General features: G+C 32.0%; 1 protein-coding gene across 1 annotated transcript in view; it reads right to left on the bottom strand.

The window, feature by feature from the left end:
* Positions 1 to 24,217, bottom strand: part of GUCY2F (Retinal guanylyl cyclase 2) — a gene marked incomplete at its 5' end in the record, with an annotated part of 47,535 nt that overhangs the window by 12,468 nt on the left and 10,850 nt on the right. The window contains 9 exons of the mRNA XM_035732732.2: positions 234 to 408; positions 4,195 to 4,387; positions 6,264 to 6,404; positions 7,814 to 7,938; positions 8,854 to 9,050; positions 11,430 to 11,586; positions 13,680 to 13,751; positions 21,200 to 21,382; positions 23,303 to 23,464. Coding sequence (XP_035585897.1) covers positions 234 to 408; positions 4,195 to 4,387; positions 6,264 to 6,404; positions 7,814 to 7,938; positions 8,854 to 9,050; positions 11,430 to 11,586; positions 13,680 to 13,751; positions 21,200 to 21,382; positions 23,303 to 23,464 — 1,405 coding nt within the window. The remainder of the gene's footprint in view (positions 1 to 233; positions 409 to 4,194; positions 4,388 to 6,263; positions 6,405 to 7,813; positions 7,939 to 8,853; positions 9,051 to 11,429; positions 11,587 to 13,679; positions 13,752 to 21,199; positions 21,383 to 23,302; positions 23,465 to 24,217) is intronic.

Raw genomic sequence — 24,217 nt, 5'->3', positions numbered from 1 at the left:
GAAGTTATACATATATATTTACTGTTACAAATAATATAGCATAAATGTTGTGAAATGCTCGAAGATCCTCTAGAATAAATCGATTTGTCGGTAGTAGGGGAATTAAAAGAGCGTTTCATCCTAGTTGGGACTCATCAGCTAGATGTCTCTGCATCCTAGTGTTCATGATTACACCAGCAGTACGAGAATATTCACATGACTAACTTATAATCACGTTAAAATAGTTGATCTACCTGAATGTAATCCAATGCGTAAACGAAGTGGTACATCTGGCATATGACGAATTACAAATGTCCCACATTGACTCAACAGATCTAAAGCCATAGTAGCAATTTCTCCCGCATGCAACTGACCATTACGTATTGGTAAACCGGAGACAACCATGTATGCATCTCCAATTGTCTCAACCTTAATAAACAAAGCAAGTATAGGTTTATATATATTCGGTAAACTGTCAATTTTCAATCATTTTATTGCATTAGAAAGTTATATCACTAGATACTTTCAAACTTATAAACGTACAGTAAATCGTTACATTAACTAAAGGATATCACGAATTATAAATTGCTCCTATTCAAATAATAAGTCATGGATCAAAACATGAATGAGTTTAATGTAAAAACTATTTTTTCTGTGATGCGTAGAAGGGGGTGGGGCGGTAAAACTCGTTACTTTTAACGTGAAATGAATTTCTTCATGTGAATCTTATTATAACTGTGTTAAACAGTTCTTACTATTGTTATATCCCCCATTGTCCATTAGATATTATCAGTTAACAATAAATACGTTACATGCTATTGTATCTACAGTGTCTTGGTAATTAACAAAATGTAGTTCGTTGTAGTCTTTCATTCTGTTTTTTATCATTAATGTAAGTTTAGAGCTTAAATAAGATGAGTACTTGAGACCTATCGTATTGTGATTGTGAGAGGTTGACTATGAATGCGTAAATTATTTAACTTCCGTTTTCTGAATGGAGGTCTTAAAATAATTTATTTATCTTCTGTGTCAGATCAATTTATATTATTAAATCCAATAAAATTGGAATGATCTATATCAGCTTCAGTTATATTGAGACATCGATAGCGAATGGCTTTTTGAGTTGACTTAAACAAAATCTCAGTGACTTGTTATGATTATTACAATATGAACAATAATTGTGCTATTTATTTTTGGAACTTGGCAGTGTCATGTAACTGACATCGATTTCTTTGTCTCGTAAAATACTTTATACACATTGTGCTTTATTTCACTTTCTCCTCAAAGTATGAAAGCCCTCTCAAAAGTTTCATTTATTCTAGCTCAGACTTTCTGGCTTCCTGGTTGTTGGACTGGAAACGGGATGATTTCGTATGGGCTGTTGAATGTGGTGAGTGTTAGATTTACTGGACTCATAAATATCGCTGGCATACGTGCATTCAAAATGGTAACATTTATTTAGACTTCTAAGAAAGAGGGTACTTTTTCTGATGTTATTCTTATTATTATTAATGATCTTATTCAATATTAAATTCTTGGTACTGTATACAATTCTCCGGACAAGGTATATCAACTAGTTTATTTTACAAAGAAAAGGAAAAAAGTGAATGAAATTGATAACTGCATAATTCTAGACATGAGGTAAGTGGACAAACGACCTAGAACGAACCGAAATGTTTTTCTAAAGAAGATTTGAGCCTGTACAACGTTCTAGTTAGAAATATGTCTAGGAATATAAGTTGTTAACTAGATCAACTTTAACAACCTGTTCTTCATATAGAATATTTACTAGATAAGGTATTGTAGAGCTTTTATATATTTGCTTGTGTGTATGGATTTTAATGAATTGACGTCTCGTCCTACCACAAGATATGCAAGGAGAAGGATATAAATGAAGCGGATGGTTAGTATCTGATAACACCTGCCAAGAGTTTGCAAGACTTTAGATGTTTATCCACAACCAAACCGATAATGACCTCAAAAAAGTCACCACACACCCTGCCAACTACCTTCAGCGCTCCTCACAATACAGCAAAATCTTTTATCAATAGCCCGTGGAAGAATAATGGAAACCAGTAAAGAATCATGGGTGATATGCAAGAATTAACAAATTGTAGGAGTAAATATCGAGATCATGTGCAGTCCGTAACATGAACATAATTGTGTTTATTCAAATGTTTTAGATAGTATCTTAAAGTTAAACAGTCCATAAAGTCGTTTGAAAACTGAAAACGTACAAAAGTAGATCGACACTAATCCACGTTTAAAAATGTAGCTGCACTGTCGCAACACCTTTTCTCATTGCTAGGTCGATCGTGACAATAAATATTGATATCTTGTAGTGATACCAAGCAATAATCTTGTAAATCACTTGCCCAGGATTCTTGGATTGTAATTACATCACAGTCACGATACATGTTTTGATTTATTAAGAATTGAAGATAGTCAAGTTTGCCAATTAGCTATCGGCAGTTAGAAGTTAGCAGTTTATAAATCAGTATCTGATCAATATTCAATTTTGATATATATTCGCGTTTAATGCAAAGCAGTATATTTTTCTAGCCTATCTTCTTTTCGAAACACCTGATAAATTATATTTACACCCACTGATACAATCTACTATATTGAAACGCCTAGTTATCACATCCCTAACTCCATATCATTAATGAAGCTGACTCATTATAAATTCGCATTCTAAATAAATTACTTTAAAAGTAAAATTTTTGAGACTCTGGAATAATTTGCCACAATCTGTTCATGAAACAAAATCACTTCCATCTTTTATCTATTTTATCGATTTTTACGTCTCTTATGAAAATGCCTCAAATGTGTTTGCATATTTAAGCATATCCCATTCCACTAAAGAAATGATAGGGAAATGACATGTTTAGTTATTGTTATTATTGAGGCCACGTATTAAATATCTCTTCCTGAAGATATTTTACACTTATACTACCTCTGGTAAATTTAACAGATTTATATAATGTTTATTCCGAACGGTAGATCACAAAACAACCTAACAAATTTATAAGAGTAGACTCATTCTAGTTAATATCGCTGGTGTTGTTCTGTGATCATTGTTTACAGTTTCGTTCCATTAGTTGTGAATTTAACGAAGACTTTGTGAGGAAGAACAATGTATTGTTCAATGCAAAATTACAAAATCCCTTCGTAAAATATGTAAACCATCTACGTTCACTTGTCATTTACATGCTTCATGATTCTTCTAATTCCGTTGTTATTTTAATTGCTCCCTATTTTCCTTCCTGTTCTCTTTAATTCAATCTACTGTTGGTATACATTCCATTTGAGATCGACGTTACATACAACTTATATCTTTCAGCAAAAATAGCATACACCACATTTAGAGGTGGTCATATATACTCTTTTGTAGCATTGGAAATGACCCTAAATACACTACTCGTACATCGACAGGATGTCTAATTAAAAAGAATTGACAGTTACCAACTGCTCACTGACATTGTTGTAACGCATGTGACTGATGTACTCCCTTACCAATCTTTGGACTACAACACTTCAAACAATCTGTTCTTTCCATTTAACATTACTATCATTATCAACCTGATCATGCTTGTATATTGCCATGAATCCTGTAATCGTTTTCAAAAAAATATATTTATTTATTTATTGTCTATATACTTTTCATAAATACTTAATTACTTAGACCAGTGATTTGTTTCATTCCACTGCTCAAATGATTATATCCAGAGTAAGCTTAAACGAATTCATTTGTACAATGTCTTCTGTTCGTGGCCATAGGTATTTATGTGAAATACATTGTCTATAAACAGATCAAATCAAAGAAAAAGACTTTCAACGCGAGTGACTGATATGACTACGGATTAAAGCATTTGAGTTGATTACATCATCCACATTTTAAATGTTACTTGTTCTTGAAGGTTGGTTGCTTACTTCTCTTTTATTCATCTTCTAAGACAAAGTTTGTGAATATAGATTGTAAGGACTTTAATATTACAACTGCTAGTCCCTGAAATTTGTGCCATGTCAAAAATTGACAGAAGTTAAAAATACAAACCAGGGTGTTCTGATATCAGTGATCTAGAGGCTTTGTAGTTCACAGCAATACTTATAAATTCTAAGCAGGCAAATAATTAAATCAAACAACACTTGATAACATAGTAATGATGTACAATATTTACAATTCACATTCATAAATCATTCAAAAACACTTACTTTATATACATCATAAAAGTCAATTGTTGAATCAAACATTGTATAAAGGTCGTTTAACAAATCAACAACTTGAAATGGTGTAGACAATGCAGATATCGTTGTAAAACCAACAATATCACTGAAATAGATTGTCACTTCATCAAATGCTTCAGGACAAACGGGTTTACCAGACATTAAAGTTTCCGCTACAACACTATTTTATATAAGAATAAATAATAAAGTTTTAACAAAGAGTAAACAGTTTCCAACAATATAAGCATATTAGATTCATAAAAGGAATTGAAGAAAACACATAGAATAACGTATAAGGAAACTTAAATATTCAATAATCAACCAGTCTTAATGAACTAATGTTCGAAGTAACGTTTAATGTAGCTTACGTAAAATTTTAAACCATACTTATATCTTTTAATTTGAAATGGTCTAGAGTGCAAGTAAATCTGGCTGACGAGTCCAAAATAAGACGAAACGTGTGTCCTAATTTCACTGGAAGCCATATTTGGCTTAATTTGTATATAATCTTATATGTATTATCCGAACGCGATAACACTTCTCAGAGTAAAATGTTATTTGTCAATTTATGTTTTTAATCAGAGAGGGGTTTTGTGAATATTATAATAATTTAGTAGTTGAATTTATGAGTCAATTGAAACTAGTTCACCATGGAAAAGCTGGAAGCACTGGACGGCAGTTTCGTCCTAGTGTGGGACTACTCAGAAGTGCGCATCCGCGATCCGACTTGCGAGATCCGAACCTAGGACATATTGGTCTCGCGTGAGAACGCTCAACCTCTAGACCACAATTCCATAGATTGGTTGAAGTTAGACATTAACACTGTTGCATGCCGGCTAAGTGATTTAGAGATCGAATGTTCGCGCGCTAGATCGATAGGTTCCGGGTTCGAATCTCACGAGGCAGGACCGCGGATGTGCACTACTGAGGAGTCCCACACTGGGACGAAACTGTCGTCTAGTGCTTCTAGGGTTTCCATGGTGGTCTAGCTTCAATTGACTCATGAATTCAACTACTAAATTCATTTTTTTCTAGGTAGCTAAGTTAAAATCTAATAATCTACATTTTTAACTTCACACGATGATTTTTTTATTTCGGTCGGTGATAATTATATTATAGTAGACATAATTAAACTTTATCAGTTAGCAATAACCTAACTGAAATCCAGTCAGCATTGAGCATATGACTATTGTTTTGTTCATCAGGTTGGGATGATTAGTTCTGATGCCTAAGATAGAATTAATATTCATGACCTCGATTTTTCGAAATTTTGATGTTGCAATATGGACATGGCCGCAAACAACGTCATTAATTTGAAATGTTTGCAGTGTTATAATCATTTAATTTTTGTCTAATATATGTGTAGTATAAGCTACTTATGCTGACAAATATAATTTGTATGTAACATCAATCTCAAGTGGAATGCCTACCAACAGAAGACTGAATTGAAGAGAACAGGAAGGAAAATAGGGAGCAATTAAAATAACAACGGAATTAGAAGAATCATGAAGCATGTAAATGACAAGTGAACGTAGATGGTTTACATATTTTACGAAGGGATTTTGTAATTTTGCATTAAACAATATATTGATCTTCCCCACCTTAGTTTTCGTCCATTACATATGCAGTGGGATCAGTCCTGTTTGAGGAGACACAAAGTCAATAAAAAGAGAACTGATCAGTTAACACATCTGACTTTCAAATACAGTTCATAACCTAAAATACCAACACTGTCTAATGCTACAATAAATTCTTAGATGATCAGGACAGTGTACCACCGTCTCACTTGTGAATGTTGTCGAATACATATGAATTGTAAAATGATAGTAAGGCGATTGATGAGGGGGGTAGCAAATTTAATCAAAGATCAATAGCATTTATTGACATATTTCTTTCTGAACTTCTCAGAAAATGCTTACTGGAAATGTTTCACTGTATTTTGTTCTGATGATTCTTTTTAAAAAGAAAACTGTTCATAATTAAACTATATTACTCAGAGAACGCAACTTTATTAAACTAATAGCTAAATTTTATTATTGTATTTATTTAAGACTTACGGAGGAAGCATTCTTGCTATTAGTAATTCAGTCTTTTTCTTTTCAGTTTCCAATTCTTCTGTACGAACACGTACTTGATCTTCTAAGTCAGCTGAATACTTTTCCATCATCTTGAACATATGATCTACGATGTTGATTTTTCTAAAATAAACGAATCGTTAGGACTATTTTTATATTGATCTCAAATAATAATATAAATATTTATTAAGAGATTTCTAAATAAAGTTTAGTCTATAGTTTGAATATCCTACACTTGGAGAGTTATTCACCCAAGGTAATCAACATGTCATAGAAACTCGAAAGAAAACTGGAGTAAATCTTCCTTTCTTGACATGTAACTCATGATGTCATCAATAATAAATCGTTTTGATATCGATTTTAAACATATAAAATTCATTGAAACATTGAATGGTCAAATACTAATTGATATCGTGAGCTAATCAGAAGTAGCCAAATGAGGAGGTCAGTCGATATTCATCAGAAGTGACTTGAAGGACAAATACGTATCATTGACTAATAAATCGATTGATTTTCTATGGGCTATAGTTGTATACATATATCAATGAGTATTTGTGCATTTTATTTTGTAGCCCGATATACTTTCTCTTCAACTCTTGTGTTCTTGCTCAAATAGTTATTTGGGGGGTTAGCGCGTAGCACGTCGTGTATCGGTATTAGATTTTGGACACCACCCATTACAGCACTAATCATAACTGTTAATACTAGAACTTTAGATAAGTTGAAATTTATTGATAGTTAAAACTAACAGTTACTTTTGAAACGATTTTTAAATGTAATTAGCAGAAGAAACAAGAAGTTTAGTTTTAAAAGTGGTATCAGGTTTTTTCAAGCAAACATTTTAAAATGAGGTTAGGTATTTAGAAACTGAGAGCTAATGTTTAGCATTTAGAGGTAGAGAAATAATTTGATTCTAATTATTTTAAGAAATCAGATAACATAGTACTCCATCATATGGTTAAGCTGAAGCTTGTGCTGATGATGTCATTCAGAATAACGATGAAAGCTTCACGACTAAACTATCCAGCTCAGAGTACAAAACTCCATCAAAAAAGGTTAACCTGTACGTTTATCTTTGTGAAAATCATGTTATAATTATAATATGAAATGAATTTGTTATATTGAAGAATAAAACTATGGAAATGTAATAGAAAATATAGGTGACAAACAGATTTAAAACAAGATTTATGACAGTTGATATAGTAATGTTCATTACAGTGGTGTTTTAATTGATAAAACATACTGAGTTTATTGTTTGTGTGTATTTTTGAGTGCATTTCGACTTCATGGATCCAAGTATACATTTATGTCATGAAATTTAAATGATGGAAAACCTATCATTATGATGTTCAGAAGATGGAAGGCTGACAATGAACAGATTTTGAAAAAAATATATAACGAGTAGATAACTTTAATAGATAACTTTGTTACTAGACTCACTAAAAAAATCAATGAACCAACTTTTATTCCATACATGTTCCATTCATTTAAATGTAATGATGATTAATATCCGAATCATTCAATAAACTTACTTTCCTTGATTAAGTTGTCTAAGTTGTTGATAGATTTCTTCAAATGTTGGTCTCATTATAGGACTTTCTGCCCATGCACGTTTCATAAATTCTAAATAAGCTGGGGGAGCTTCAGACTGTGAAACCTTAATTGACAAAATAATACATAAATATATGAAACATGAGAGAAAATTTTGAAAAAAAAAAAAACTGGGGTTATAGAGGTAGTAGAAGTAATAATAATAGTTATAATTAAATGATTGAATTTTTATTTGTTGATAAGATAGTTTTCAACATCATTCCTTGGTAAAATATAGAGATTGTATATTGTTGCTTGTATGTATTCCCCAATTCGAATATACAATTACGTATTAGTGTACGAAATTGTTACCTATTTAGTTTTTATCTTTTAACAGTAATCAAAATCAAGAATGATTAATCATAACACTAACTAATGATATAATTGAGAAAAAGTGATATTCAGACCGTGCCTTTTGGTGAGTAAAATACAAAGCCAATTGTTATTCCGATTGAATGTACAATCTAGACTAGCTATAATGTAAACCATTAATTCTGGAAGATCTCCTTTGAACTGAAATAATTCGATAGATAGGATAAAATCAAGATAACATGTGAAAATTTGTTTATATGACCAAAATAAATCAAGATGTTTTTCAACAATGACAGGTTTAAGGTCAACAAGAACCAATCAATATAAAGATCTATAGGACAAACTGTGAGCCATATATGGAGAAATTCGAACACTTCACTTCTATCTGAAGTTTGTGCTGATGATGTCGTTCAGATGAACGATGAAAGCTCCACGACCAAACCATCCAGCCCATGGAACAAAACTCTATCAAAATCATCCATCTCAGCTATAAATCTTCTTCACCATCTCAGAATTTCAATCAATCATTAGATTATCAACAATTCATATCATGAAGACAAGTTTTAGACAGTGTGAAATCTAAATCCCATAATTAATATGTATAACTGACTAATTCAACTATTTAGTAGGATCGCAGCAACAACCAGTAGTGTAATATTTCAGTACTTACTTTCGGTCGACATAGTGGTGGTGGTTTACGAACTTTACTCAATATTTCTGATGCACTTAATCCAAGCATTCCATAAGGTTCATCCCGTGTAATAATTTCTTGCATCACAATAGAAAATGAATAAACATCACCTTTCGAGCTGCCACTATAAATATTTGTTTCTTCTCTTAAATGTTCTGGTGCTGTCCATAACCATTCTGTATTTATTGTTTTAATAAAAGAAAAGGAAGCATATAGATTTAAATTAAATTTTAAGAAGGATTTCTGAAAAATATCGATGAGGGTTTCATAATGTCGTGAGTTGGCTATATTTTGACATTACTACCGTTCGATTCTGGCTTAGTTGTCTTGAAGTTAAGAGCTCGTATACGAGGTCGAATGTGCAGAATTCGATTCTTGGACGTTGGGTCGCAGATACGTACCACCGGAGAGTCCCATAATGAGACTAAAAATCCATCCAGTACTCCTAGATTTGAGTAGTTGTCTAATCAAAATAAGTTTGTGGCTTAGACTAAGAAAAATCTCGATTTTCAAATCTAGAGCCAATTCATTGTGTTTAACGATGATTGACTGGATGTACACACAAGCACGTTATTTGAACTGTAGATGGTTAGAGCTCAAGAAGCCTAGAAGGGAGGTTAACACATACACCTCTTGAGATCTTTAGCTGAATTTTATAAATAGTGTGAAAGGATTAATCGGAGACTGAATGTCATATGTTGATTATATGTTGCAGAATCGATGACTTAATGCACACTGGAAGATCCTTCCGAATGCGATGAAGTAGTAGTCTCTAATAACGACCTATGTCCCTAGCTTCATGAGAGCAGGTAAATTATTATAAACACATTGTATGGGCCACTCTTAGAAAATTGTCTTCGTATCAGATAACAAAAGAAAGTGACTGTATTAGTTTATATAGAGGTTCTCTGAGTTAGATATTTTTCTAATCGAGCTCTTTAGAAATATCTCCCCTAAACTGTAATTTTCTAAACAGTAATTACTCTTGAAAAGTGGATTTAGTTTATGAAGGTTGCCCATAATATCACGAGCATAAGCAATGAATGAGATTTCAATTTTTTAGTAATTGGGATTCAACTGTAAAACGTCCATCTCATAAATGTTTTCTATATATAGATCTTCGTGTCAATCCGTTATTTCCTTTAGTAAATAGGATAAAAAATTGGAAGTTTTCGATAAAATTCTTGTCACACTGTGATCTTGTTAATTAATCACTTATCAATCCTGACTGTTTTTATATGAGAATATGTGTGTGTACATCTTATCTTACTCATCACATGTCTGTAACTTACTTTTTTTCTGACTATAAACATCGAGTCACTCTTGATTAAGACGAGTTGGCTTACATAGCGTATCCACCGTGCGCTATTTCGCTTCGTTCTCTCCTCTTCGTTTCTTTCTTCTGATTGTCTATCCAGGTCAATAAGTGTACGAAATAAACGTATTCAAACCTCATTCTCTCGTTCGACATACTTAATTCCGTTATTTACTGACATGATTTAAGTCGATAATTATGTACGAGGATTGGCGACATATTTATATTTCGATAACAACCATTCATACGATCATCATATGATCAAACTAGAGTCAAATACACTGTGGTCACTAAAACTCTTTAACACATACGTACATGATATGATCGTGCAGCTTTTAAAATGAACTCGTTACTAAGGGATTTTTCCCTGAATAAACGATTATAATTCTAAATCTATTCAGGAGTTACATTTCTGCAATGAATTAATGATTAAAAGTTTGAATGTAAAATCTAATAAACAGAACAGTCTGTGATAATTTAATGGAAAACTCATTTGACAAAAATAAAATTGGTTAACTAACCATTATTATGTCTATAAAAGATATACATTTAATAATATACATTTTACCAATGATTCTGATCTTTGACGTCGAGTCAGCTTAGATCAATCCGGTCACCTTTAGTGGCTTCAATAATTTCAACAAATCATTTGTTTCTTCTTAATATATTTAAATTAATAATTATTGGCTAGACTATAATTTATGAACGAACCAATCAGATATAAGGTAACAGGCCTCGGATTTTGGCACGAAATTCACTCATCCATTTGGCTAAATAGAGTTTTGACATTATAGTTGATGTCAGTTCGTGATGAAAACCTTAAATATTATATATAACCTTAATCATCAACTGTAACATTTAGTTGATCCTTGATATTAGGTGAACACTCTAAAGGTCAGTCTAGCGTCGCTCAAAGGCCGTACATAAATTATAGTCTCACCTAATTAGTTTGATAATATGATTTAACAGATTATAACAAGTATCGATGTATATAAATAGAACAAATTCTTAAAGAGGAAGAATGTATTTGTAAAATCTCAGCGAATGAATTTGAAGTAAATCCATACATTCCTCCTCTTTAATGTCTCACATCAACTCGGCGCCCAAATACTCTGAAACTATTCGATCAAATTTAGACGTAAGTTCTTATTTAAACAAATTCTTATTGTAACATCAGTTAAATAATCATTTGATAAAAAAACATAAATAACAAAATATTAAGTAATCTTTACTGTCATACCTTCATCTTTCATCTTTCTTTTAGTACCATAAATACCGAAGATTTCTGTTAATCCATAATCGGTTATTTTTACAACCCATCGACCATCTACACAACAATTTGTAGATTTAAGCCAACCATGTTTTTTAATTGGAGATGAATGAATATATCTCATACCCTTTTGAATATATAAATAAATATATTTATTTATGAAACAGACCATTTGCTATACAATTGATGTTGTTTTAATTGTAATTGTAATATATTGTAAATACTATTTAGATGTATATGTATAGTGAGAATATAAATCATTGCAAGACTACTCTAATGCATCAATAAAGCAATTGTATTCCGATTATAGAAAATAATAAAAAGTTACTTTAAATAACTGTTGAAAGAATATTTTTTTAATTGATCATAGTAATTAATATAGCGCTTCCAGTGCTTCCAGGTTTTCCATGGTGTTCTAGCATTAATTGACTCATAAATTGAACTATTAAATTGCTTAAGTCTCCACAAAACCCTCTTCTGATATTAATCATTATGTGCTCACCAGTGACTGACTTTATGAGGTATTTCGTGGAGTTCTAGTAAGAAGCAGTGACTAGTGGAGTTTAACTAGGTCTGCCTTGAGATAGTAGCTCACTGAAGACAATGGCAGACAGTTGTGCAATATAGTGTAATGGTTGATGTTAGACATTAACAGCATTGGATGCTGGCACAGTGGTTTAGAGGTTCGCGCGCGAGACCGATAGGACCTAGGTTCGAATCCCGCAAAGAGGAATCGTGGATGCGCCCTGCTGGGAATTCCTATGATAGGACGAAAGGGCCGTCCTGTGCTTTCAGGTTTTCCATGGTGGTTTCAGACAGTCAGTCAGCAACGTAGGACCAGGCACATATATGCATCGGTCCAAGTTGCCATACCTCATTAGCACAACAAGATGAACACCGGATTCATAGAAGTAGTTAATTCAGAGGTGGTAATATATAAAAGAAGGACTGCATGTAAGGATTTGATACAAGAAGAAGGAATTAGTTGGTAGAAAGAAAGAAATAAAGCAATTTTAATCTCATAGTTTAAGGGAAGACAGAGAGTGTATACACCCGCGCTATTGTGATCGATTCTGAGCCATGTCACTCAGGGTCTCCAACCATTGGCTACAATAGTCACGCGGACCTCAACCAAGTAGTCTGCATCTACCAACATGGCTAAGACTGGAAGTTAGTGGCTTCAAGTACTGGTTTAGCTTCGATTGAGTCATGAATTCAACTATTAAATTAACATAGTGTTTGACAATAAGATTGAAAGTTCCATTTTCAAAATACGTTCCTTATATTATTGTTAAGTATTCATGAATCTTTAATGTAGGAACTGGAAAACTGTCATCGTTAGTTTATATGCAGAATATATTAAAACATTTAATTTTTACTATTCTCATCAATTAAACAAAGATTTCTACTTTTAATCCCAAACTATAATATTCATTCTATTGACTTCATGATTATAATTCTTAAACTTCAGTTGATGTGCCATAATTAATGCCCCATACTTTGGTACGTGAATTAAGCTCCTAAGTTGTTTGATTTAAATAAGTTATCTTAATCATGCATTAGAAAGTATGTACGTATGCCTTCAAGATTTCTGAGCATTCTTTTTCGTCGTTACCATTCACAAAGGCATCGAATCAGTTTCTGTTAAAATCTGTGCAACATGACCAGATTTCAAGCCCGAACTCTGCGTGCTAAAATAATTCGTCCAAATTTGCATCGTTCCTTGGCTTTAATTCCCTTCTATAACATATATTGACCATACAACTGTAAATATGAATGTACAGCTTAAGTTAATGATTTTGTTGGAGGAGTCCCATACAGGCCGCGAGGATCATCCAGTGCTCCCATGTTTGAAATGGTGGTCTAGCTCAGATCGGCTCGTGAATTCAACAATGTTATCAACAAGTCAAGTGTAGGGCCAAATATTAAGAAATATATTCATAAAACTATAGTCATTCTAATAGTTAGATGTGTTTGCTTCAATGTGATCAACTTGAGTCAAATAAACTAAATATTATGTAGTAAACGTCAATCGCAAAAACGTTTCGCTTGATCACACTATTCAAACCAGAGATCAAAGACTTTTTAATTTGATGCAATCACTTGGTTTGACCACTGTTTTTCGTTCATTTTTTGGTATGACAATTATTTTGGTTGACAACAAATCTTACAAAGTAACTAAAATTTATGCACAAATAAAATGTCTAAAATATCACTCACTTTGACGACATCCGTTATTAAGGAAAGTTTAAATTCCCAATCTAAATTTATGGACTCTTTCTTGATTATATCCTTGAAAGAAAGAAAATAAACAGGATTCAATATTGGTACAGTGTTATATTTGATAGTATAAAACCAAAATTGGTAACACAATAGATTAGGTAATTTTCTGAAATTTTTCTTAGTATTTTGCAAGTATATATCTACATGACTTAAGGTTAGACGTCTTATAAGCTGTATACATACAAACATTATATATATTATGTTTATATGCATACTTTAGATGGATTTGTATAAGAAAATTAAGTTATTATGGTATGTGCTACTGATGTCGACAGATATAAATAGTATGCATCATCAATCGAAAGTGAAATCTCTGAAGGCAGTATGTTAAGAAAATCAAAGAGAAGAGAACAAGGACAGAGAGTGATTGATATGAAAACTAAAGAACAGTCAAGTCTGAGACGATTGATTGACATTTGGCGAATGAAGTACTTACTGTATGGTTCTCAGATTTTACTAAGATATTTTGTAATTTTGTATTCAAATATATTCGATTATACCTCATTTGTGTTCTCGTTCACTACATTATTACTACGGCTTTGATTGATATGAATAACATTTATTAAAAGCTAGCAAACAATCTCATTAATAAATATCACACTGTTTATTACCAATGAATAATAACGATTAATTAGTAATAACCATTGGATGCCGGATCAGTGGTCCAGTAAGTTAAGCGTTCGCGCGCGAGACCGAAGGCCCTAGGTTTGAATCCCGTGAGCGGGATCGTGGATGCGCACTGCTGACGGACCCCACAACAGGACGAAACGGCCATCCAGTGCTTCCAGGTTTCCAAAGGTGGTCTAACATCAATCGGTTCATGATCTCAATCAAAAAACATAATTAATAATCTATTAGTTTCTTCCCATGAAATATATAACTTACTAGCATTTCGATAACATTCATATACCAACGTTTACAAGAGTATGAAAATTGCCGTCCATAACTTATATATCATGGTTTTATTCATTTATAGCTATTTATTCACGATTTATTATATGATCATTCAGTTTTTATACTGAATAATGATACTATCCTTATTCAATACTTTATGTCTGATTACAATAAGAAATTGTTGTGATAAGTTCATTTTTTCCTCATACATGTTGATTTTGTCTGCACTATGTCTACATTGGATTTCCTATTGTAGACCGATTATATCATATTTTACCTAAATCCCAATGTAACTATATCGTATTCCATTGGAAGATAAACAAAGAAAAGTAACACATTTGTAACTTTGGTTAAATTTTGAAATACTGAGCATCGAGATGGGTTTTATAGTTTTCTTAAAATATGTCAGTTAACTATGCGATTAATATACATAAAAAATTAAAAAAAAATTATTATGATACTTATACAGTTGGAAAATATGTGCCTTATTGGTTTAAATAGGCCATCAGGAAAATAATACTATGTATTTAGTAGAAAACCTTATAACTGAGTACTGTAATTGTCATTGACATGCAAATCTGCATATAGAAACCAATTGTATCATACGCTTTTGTAGCGCAAATAATAAAGTAAGCGATGATCAATCCTAATGGTTAAACTTTAATTCTATTGACTAGTAAATGAGGTATGATGATCATCCTGTCATGTTGGTTTATGCCTTAAAATATGTCCCAATTTTGTTTACATTTAAATTTAATGTACACACATATGAGTAACTGGGTTATATGTCAAAGATAACGAATTTTAATGATCTATGACAGTTTATTGTTATCACTTATTATATTATATCTGTTAACTGGGTTTATTCGTTCATCTTCTGATCAGAGCTTTTTTATTCGATACAACTATTATCAACTTATTTTAACATAGAGGAAAGTTTGCTATTACCACAACATTATCAAGTGATTTTGATTTTATACGTTATACTTTAAAATATTCATGTATAAATATTTAATAGCTCTGCGTATCTGAATTTAATTTGATCGTTAGAGTATGGTTATCGATTTATATACATGCCGCCATTCCTCACATGTAATTATAGACTTAACTTAGGTTCGTGAATAACGGAATTAAGTAAGTCAAATACGAGAATGAAGTATTTAATACGTATATTTTGTTCAATCGTTGATCAGCATTGATAATTAGAGACGGAGCAAATCGAGATAAATTGAAGAAGGTATGTTAACCGACTTAATTTAAATAAGCGCTACTCAATATTTATAGTCGAATTCAATCAAGGCGAAAAGAGGCGGTGTTCAGCGAAGATAATTAATAAGATTCAAGGATACACGTTTACACAGATATGATAGTGGTCATAATAATACAAAGAAATAGACAAATTGTTACCGTTCGAATAACACTGTCTGTAAAATAAGTTAATAGAAAGGCTTGACATAACAATCGACACTACAAATACATATTTTAGAACCAAAAAAACATTCTTTTTCATAACTTGTCATGAGAGTTTAAATTTACAGGTTTAAACCTTTTTTTAAAATCTGAGAAACACACCAAAAACTTCATTTGCAAAATGTCCATCAATCGTCTTAGACTTCATTGCTTCTTTGCTTCACTCCCTGTTCCCGTTCTCTTTTCTTTGATCTTTTTAACCTTCTGCCTTCAGACATTTTACTTTCGACTGATGATACATACTGCTTATGTCTGTCGACATCAGTATCGCACACCATGTTGTCAACTGTATGTTTCAACACCCCAATATGTTAATTTTCACAATTTAACTAAAACCCAGTGTTATTTGTTTTCAATACCGATGAGTTATCCACTGAAGTAGTGAATTCATTTAGCATTGCTTTGTTGTTTAAATAATTATTAGTAAAATGTTGGATTATTTTATAATTAATACTTACGACTGACGAAAAACCAATCATAATCCGGTCAAGGACACCAGCAACTTATACATTATAATTCTGAGTACCGGTTTTTACTTACAATCGTAAATGTATCACCTGTATTCTAAGTGATTAGTTGGTTTCGGACGTGGCTATTTTAATTTGGACTGTAAAATGTTGCATAAAAATAGGGATTAATTTGATTGAAAATAGTTTTACACTTAAATATGTGTATTTGTATCTATGTTCTCATATAATGAAAATTTTCAGAACAATTACACTGTTAATTATTCAGAGCAACGTAAGATAAATTTCCCGAAATATACGATACTTTAATTCATTTTTGTATTGGTTGCTTAAATGTTTCCATTGATGTTTAGGACTGCAATTGATCAGTCTCTTATTGGTATATGTTTATCCTGTGCGGATGGCTCGACATTGACTTTAGTCATAAGCATTATAAGGTAAGATGATAGCGGCTAGAAGTGTAATCCAGAACTTGCGTTTCGTTCTATTTTGGACTCATCAAATAGATGTATCTGTATCCCAGAGTTGATGTTCACTCCAGAATTCGAACGCGAGTCCTAGATTCCACTGTTAGCCACTATCATCTCAGCTTATATACAAAACTTTGTCTAAACCAAATATACGAAAGAGGTAAAAAAAAAGATTCGACTAATAAGAAATTCTTTTTAATACATTTAAACTAAATATTTCAATTTATTCAAATGAATGCTGCCTAAGACATTGAAAGGGGAAGAACACAGATAAAGTAAAAGAAACAATGTTTTTTCTTTTTTTGGGGGGGGAGGGGGTAATTTCACTTATTTAGAGGAAACAATACAAGTCATCATTATATGTAAAACTACTTTCTTATATGTCACTTTTTGGTTGAAACCTATTCAAACGAAAGATTTTCTCCTGTAAATATTTATGTAGATATTTCTCTAAATCACGAAAGAAACTAAACTTTCAGCAATAAAAAAACAACACGCCTGTGTTTTGAATGTAATTGAAGGGGAAGTAATGCCCAACTACTATTATTTTATTATTACACGATTGAATGGTAATCACATAGAGATTTTTAAAAAGGAAAAAAATAGTTTTTTATTTCATTGATGAAATTGCTCATTTAAAACAGGAGAAGAGACGTTCAATATCTTCTGAAAAAAAAGACAATAACAACAAGAACATCAGCAACAACAACAGTAACTACTACTACTACTACTACTACAAATGTTGCCAATTCTATATTCGAATAATTACGTTATCCAATATATTAAAAATAGAAAAGAAACAAACAAAATATAACTGGAAAATATATATTGATGCGAACAATAACTATAGTAAACAAGTCTCATTATCACTGTAAACGTTGTTATAGATACAAGGCGTGGTGAATTATTCCAATAGAATGTATATAGTATCTGCCTATGCTAAATTGTTTGCATAAATGTATATTATTATCGAATATTATATATATATATATATATATATACATATATATATATATATATATATATATATAATTCGCGTGTTTATCAAACTGAACAAACAATTAGTTGTAACCTTAACTGTAAAGTTCAGCATTTCAAATTTTAAAAAAAGAAGAAAGAATACAGTTTCAGGTGTGTTTCTGTCTTTTAAAATATTTTTTATTGCATGTATAAAACAAAAAAGGTCTTGAGACCAATTCAAAGGGTATGACATATAGTGATAGATAACTTCATAGAAATATGACTGAATATTGATAGAACATTTGGGTAAGAGACAAATGTTTCATTATCCCTTATAATTTTTTGTTTGTTTCTGAATTGTAATTTATTTATTCTAAGATGAATTTACTTCATTAACTTAAGTTGGTTCACCTTAAACAGTATAGTAAAGATGAAAGACAATTCAGCAAAGAAAGTTCTCTTTATGACGATAACATTTATTTAAATTGTACAGTCGTAATATAGTTTACTATCATAGGGGTTGTGAAGATTATTAAGTTTTTGATTGAGATCATAAACAAATTGATGTGAGAAAATTCTCAGAGTTCTGGTGAGAAGCCGTGATCAGTGGAGCTAATCCTTGTCAGGTAGAAACAAGTGTCTACCTCAGTGCAATGGAAGATGGTCACGCAACTTCGTGGATTGGTTGAGGTTAGCCATTCACACCATTGGATGCCGGCTCAGTGGTCCAGTAGGTTAAGCGTTCGTGCGCGAGACTGAAGGCCATGGGTTCAAATCCCGCGAGCGGGATCGTGGATGCGCACTGCTGAGGAGTCCCACAACGGGACGAAACGGCCATCCAGTGCTTCTAGGTTTCCAAAGGTGGTCTAGCATCAATCGGTTCATGATCTCAATCAAAAACGTAATATACTTTATTAACAAATAAAGTAGTTTATTGAAAAGAAAATAAGAGAGTTACGTGATATCGGGTATCAAAATTGGGTTGTATAATGATCGAAAACATAATCGAAGAGAATAAGATAAGGCTAAATGTATAAAAAGACAATTAACCACTTGACTAGTATGAAAGAGTTGCAAAATAAACTGAATACATGAATGTATTTATAACGAATAATGAAAATTTAAAAGAATAAAACAACATAAAGTTAGGCATTAAGATCTTTGATTCCTAGATCAGTGGTCTAGAGGTTAGGCGTTCGCATGAGAGACAGAAGGTACTGAGTTAGATCGTGGTTGAGCACTACTAAAAACTCTCATACAAGGACGAAACGGCCGTTCATTGCTTCCAGGTTTTCAGTGGTGTTCTAACGTTGACCGATTCATGATCCCAAACAAAACTCAATGATCTTCACAACCCTATACAAATAATCATAATGATATGTTAACTACCAAATTACTGTCTATAAAAATTAAGTATCAGGGTTATGGAAGAATGATGAAGTACTACTACGAACATGTTTTAACATTGTTGTAAAAGAATATTATTTTTAATTGTTTGTTTGAAAGGTTTGTGAATTTGATGAAGTATTATCTTGTCTTCTCTCTTCATCGTAATATATTCAACAATTCGTACTCTGTTATCTGAAAATAAGATCGTTTCCAGACGGTTTGTTGTGTGATGATGAAACTTTTAATAACGTTTTCTAACATCAAATCCTTGCATTTTTTATTATCATCCATCATTATGAATTATTAAGGATTAAATATATATATACTACATATTATATGATTTCAAAGGGAGTTTTCCTGAGAACGGACAAATACTGAAGAGGTTATAAATGCTGTTTCATCTTGGTTTGTACATGTGTATTATGTTAAACAAAGCAGTCAGACCCATTATCTTCAAAAAAATATCACTGGTATCTTGAGTCGCAATCTCAAAACTCTTATTTTAATTTCATACAGTTTACTACGCAAAGTTAATTAAATGATAGAAATCTTTTACAAGGGATGGATTATTTATGATCGCATAAGTAATCGAATATATTTGCTGTAAAACTGATTTAAATCAAATGAATAACGTGTCTTACAAGGATATTTGATTATTTTTGAAAAAGCATTTACTTCATAGTCCTTTTTTTATTTGATCTTAACTAAGCTGACTTTCGATAGCTTGAATTTGCATCTCCCATAGTTGTCACCAAACACATTATCAGTAAATGACGTGTAATGGATCTGTAGAAAGTGTTATTTAACACCTATTAATGGGAATGATGATATCGGTCACCTGAGTATTTAGATTACTTACATGGTTAGTCAACTGATATCCAAGCCTGACAGGCTGATACTTAAGGTTGAATTGGTGACATTAGTTTTGTTTTACGTTGAGTTTACTGAAAAATGCTACCATTTTAGTTTTAAGCCAAGGATTAAATCATGAAGACATTGAGAATTTTTGTATTTCACTACCTTAAACTGCAGTGAAAATCAAAACATCAAATATAACATCCTTTAAATTTTGAAAAAAATTGTTTATAAGTTTCAGGATAAAATGTACATTGAGTTGTATGAATAAAATATGAGGATGGAAATGATCGTAGTCCTGTTACCCAGGCAACATGAAACTGAATATTTATCCATAGCAAACCGATCACGATAGATAAAAAAGGTATAGTTTACATGTACCAACATTTCATGATGTAACACATCATGAAAAACTACATTGAATGAAGCAGATATTGAAAATCTTTTATATAAAAAATCTTGAAAAGCAATTAGGCCCATAAAACTATCTCGTCCATATACTGATGTAGTTTAAGATTGAACACCATTTCAGTACACTGTAAAATCATCTGATAAGATGGTGGTTGGAGGTAGTCAACAGGAAACCCTGGACCGAGGTTTCGTGCTACTTGGCACTCGTCAGCAAGGAGTACCTGTAATCTTAAGGAAACTGATTACCGGTAATCTGATAATAGTCCAGGCAATGTCGAGTCACCTAGACCGTTGGCTACATTGTAACTTGATCGATAGGATTCGGTCTGCACTAAGAAGGACCTTACATACATGGCATTGATCACCACCCAGTGATCAATCATCTGAAAAGACACTTAAATGATTTTAATGTAGTAATTTAGCCATTTTCAATGACTTCAAGTCCTTTTTTCTTTTCTTTCTAAATAAATATTGCAATCAAAACAATATCATTTCGGAGAAGAAGCAAATCAAACTAGTCAAAAAAAAATAATTCACTCACTTTTAAACTTCCTCTTGTACAATGATCAAATATCAGGCATAATGCACTAATATCAACATAACAACCAATCAATGGATTGACATTTTCATTACGTATCTCTCTTAACAAACGTACATGATCTAAAAATTTACTCTTTAATGCAGCATTATTCAATTCTAAACGTTTTATATAAATTAAACTATTCTGTAATATAGTTGATAGGAAAAGAAAAAAAGGAAGAAAAACAAAGAAAAACAATCACGATAATATTGATTGAGGAGTTGATTGGTGTAGCATATTACACAAGAAGTTTCAGTTTTGTACAAAGAAAACTATTTTTGTATATTAAAGTTTGGTTTATTATTGATCTTATTTGGATTGTCGAGTTAATTGATGAAACACTATGGTGACTTCAGTGGTAAAACCATATAGGTGCAGTCATAAAATCTCAATTGTATTGAATTAAAAAGAAAGAAAGAATCAGTGGCTAACTTATTAATTTTTAGTAGCTCGTGATCTGACTCCGAGTTGATCATTTCTCATTGTTATCAAGATATATATCTGTCGCTTTAATGAATAACGGAATTAAAAAGTCAAATACGAGAATGAATTTCGAATACGTCTATTTCACACAATCGTTGATCAGAAGGAGAAGCAAAGCAAAATGATGCGCATCGAAGAAGGCGTGTAAGCCAATTCAATTTAGGCCATCGTGAATCGATATTTACAGTTGAACAAAAGTAAAGAAGTGCACACAAATACGCTCATTTAAAAACAGTCAAGCTTCATAAGCGAATAATTGACAAGGTTAAAATGTGACTCAAGAAGAATGAATAAACTGGCCTGTCCAGAAGCTAGAATAAGCTATGTGAGCTTAACACGGCTGCCGACACTACAAATTCTCATTGTTGTATAAATATGAGGAAAATGCAACTTTTTGTGTGTATAAAATGTTTAATCAGGCTGTTACGGTTATGAGTTTTCTAACAGTTAACATATGAATAGTTATGTTTCTAGTTATAAAATTGATTTCTAAAGCTTAGCAGAGAGAGCTAAAAGTCATTGACCTATATCTTATTGCTCCAGCTTTCTATATTATACGGATGTTGTTGAAACCTTGATAGATCAAGTTTATTCAATAGACATAAACATAGAAAGACTTGTATTTTTCGTAGTTGAACTCACGAACTGTTTTTAGGTAGACAAACATCGAGAGCCTTAGAGCTCTACATGGTCGATTCGTTTTAGTTTGTGACTCCCTAATAGTGACTACTCACTACCTCGCACCCGAGAATTGAACCTAGGACCTTCAGTCTAGAGTGCGAACTCTAAACCTCTTGACCACGGAGCCGACGTAAGACGGTGTTAATGCCTAATTTTAATTAATCCCTGATATTCCACAACTTCCATCCATTGCCTGCGATGGATAACTCACTAGAACTACAAGAGTTGCACCTCAAATCTAGTCACCAGTGTGTAGATGATTATTGTAAATATGTGTGATCTGTAGAGATTGTAGAGGAGTTCCATTCCTTGATGAAACCGTCATCCACTGCCCCTAAGTTTTCGCTTGTGGTATAGCTAAGGTAAGTTCGTGATTTCAACTAAGAAAATCCTAAAGTATTCATAAATCCTGTATATTGATAGATCTGTATCTGTTCATTATACTACTAGGATTAAAAGTTAATTATTTTGAAGGAATCTAATATTAATTTGTCAAAGTTGACTCTAACTGAAATGAACGTAATCACTATCTTGTTCAATTTAGTAAGTATGTTCAAAATTATTTGGTGATGGGATTGTTAGTAGCCATTTTACTCGTCATTTGACTTCAGTTGGGGTTTGGCTGGAAACTAGGAAGCTATGGATAGTTGTGTCCTCTTGGCAAAACATCACTAATAGTATGTGCCCACGACTCAGTGACCTTAACATTTTACGTTAAGTAATTTACGGTTAGTCAACTGTGTAAGAATCCGATATTTTTTAACATCTATAAATAGAATCAATTAAAAATATGGCTGAACGAGCATCGGATCCTATTAGGATTATGAGTGTAATAAAAGATTCATAGTAATCTATCAGATTTCAAATTATATAAAAACATTTGAATATTTAAGTACTTACACTATAACGTGCAACATTTGTATCTTCAATTCCATCACCACTCATAACTGACACCAATGATCTTGCTTGATTGTCTATTTTACCTTGATTTATATGACTGGTTGTTGATCCATTAAGTTTTGTTTCACTAGTCATTGTTGGAAAACGTAGATCAACATTACTCTGTGGTTGTTAATTTTTTTATTACAAAAAATGAGATAATCAGTAAAGTACAAACAATTAATTACAATCAATATACATGTAAACGAGTTAGAATTATGTACATTTCGATAGTTTACTTGTACGATGCAACTTTATTTATAGATTGTATGATAGTTATCATGAAGTAAACAGTAAATGTAATAACAAATGACTAATCATACAATAATTGCTATGTTATACTTTTCTACCTTGTATATATTTTATATAATACAATCATTAGTCAATCAAGAAATCTCTCTTTTGACTGGAAGCATGACTAGTTTTTCAACCGCTAACTTCATATGTAAATGTAAACTAATTCAAATTAACATTATTCATATTATCAGTATAGGGGTTGTGGAGATTGTTAGGTTTTGATTGAGATCATGAACCGATTGATGTCAGACCACCATTGAAAATCTGGAAGCACTGGACGGCCGTTTCGTCCTATTGTGGGACTCCTCAGCAGTGCGCGTTCGCGATCCCGCTCACGGGATTCCAACCCAGGGTCTCGCGCGCGAACGCTTAAACTACTGGGTCATATTGTTTATTTTCGTATTGTCTATATTCAACAAAATATTCTGACAGTGTATTGTTACCATATATTAGATAAATAAGTTATATAAACTTATATCCGTTTGTTTGTATGTCTGAAAACTTGATTGCCTACTTTAAAACAATTAGTCCCTTTGATAAATTTCGATAACACAATGAGAAGATGAAGTTTATCAGAAT

This window comes from Schistosoma haematobium, chromosome 2 (genome assembly GCF_000699445.3).
Source record: "Schistosoma haematobium chromosome 2, whole genome shotgun sequence".
Lineage (NCBI taxonomy): Eukaryota > Metazoa > Platyhelminthes > Trematoda > Strigeidida > Schistosomatidae > Schistosoma > Schistosoma haematobium.
The sequence above is the reverse complement of the archived record's forward strand: the minus strand, read 5'-3'. Positions and strand labels throughout refer to the sequence as shown.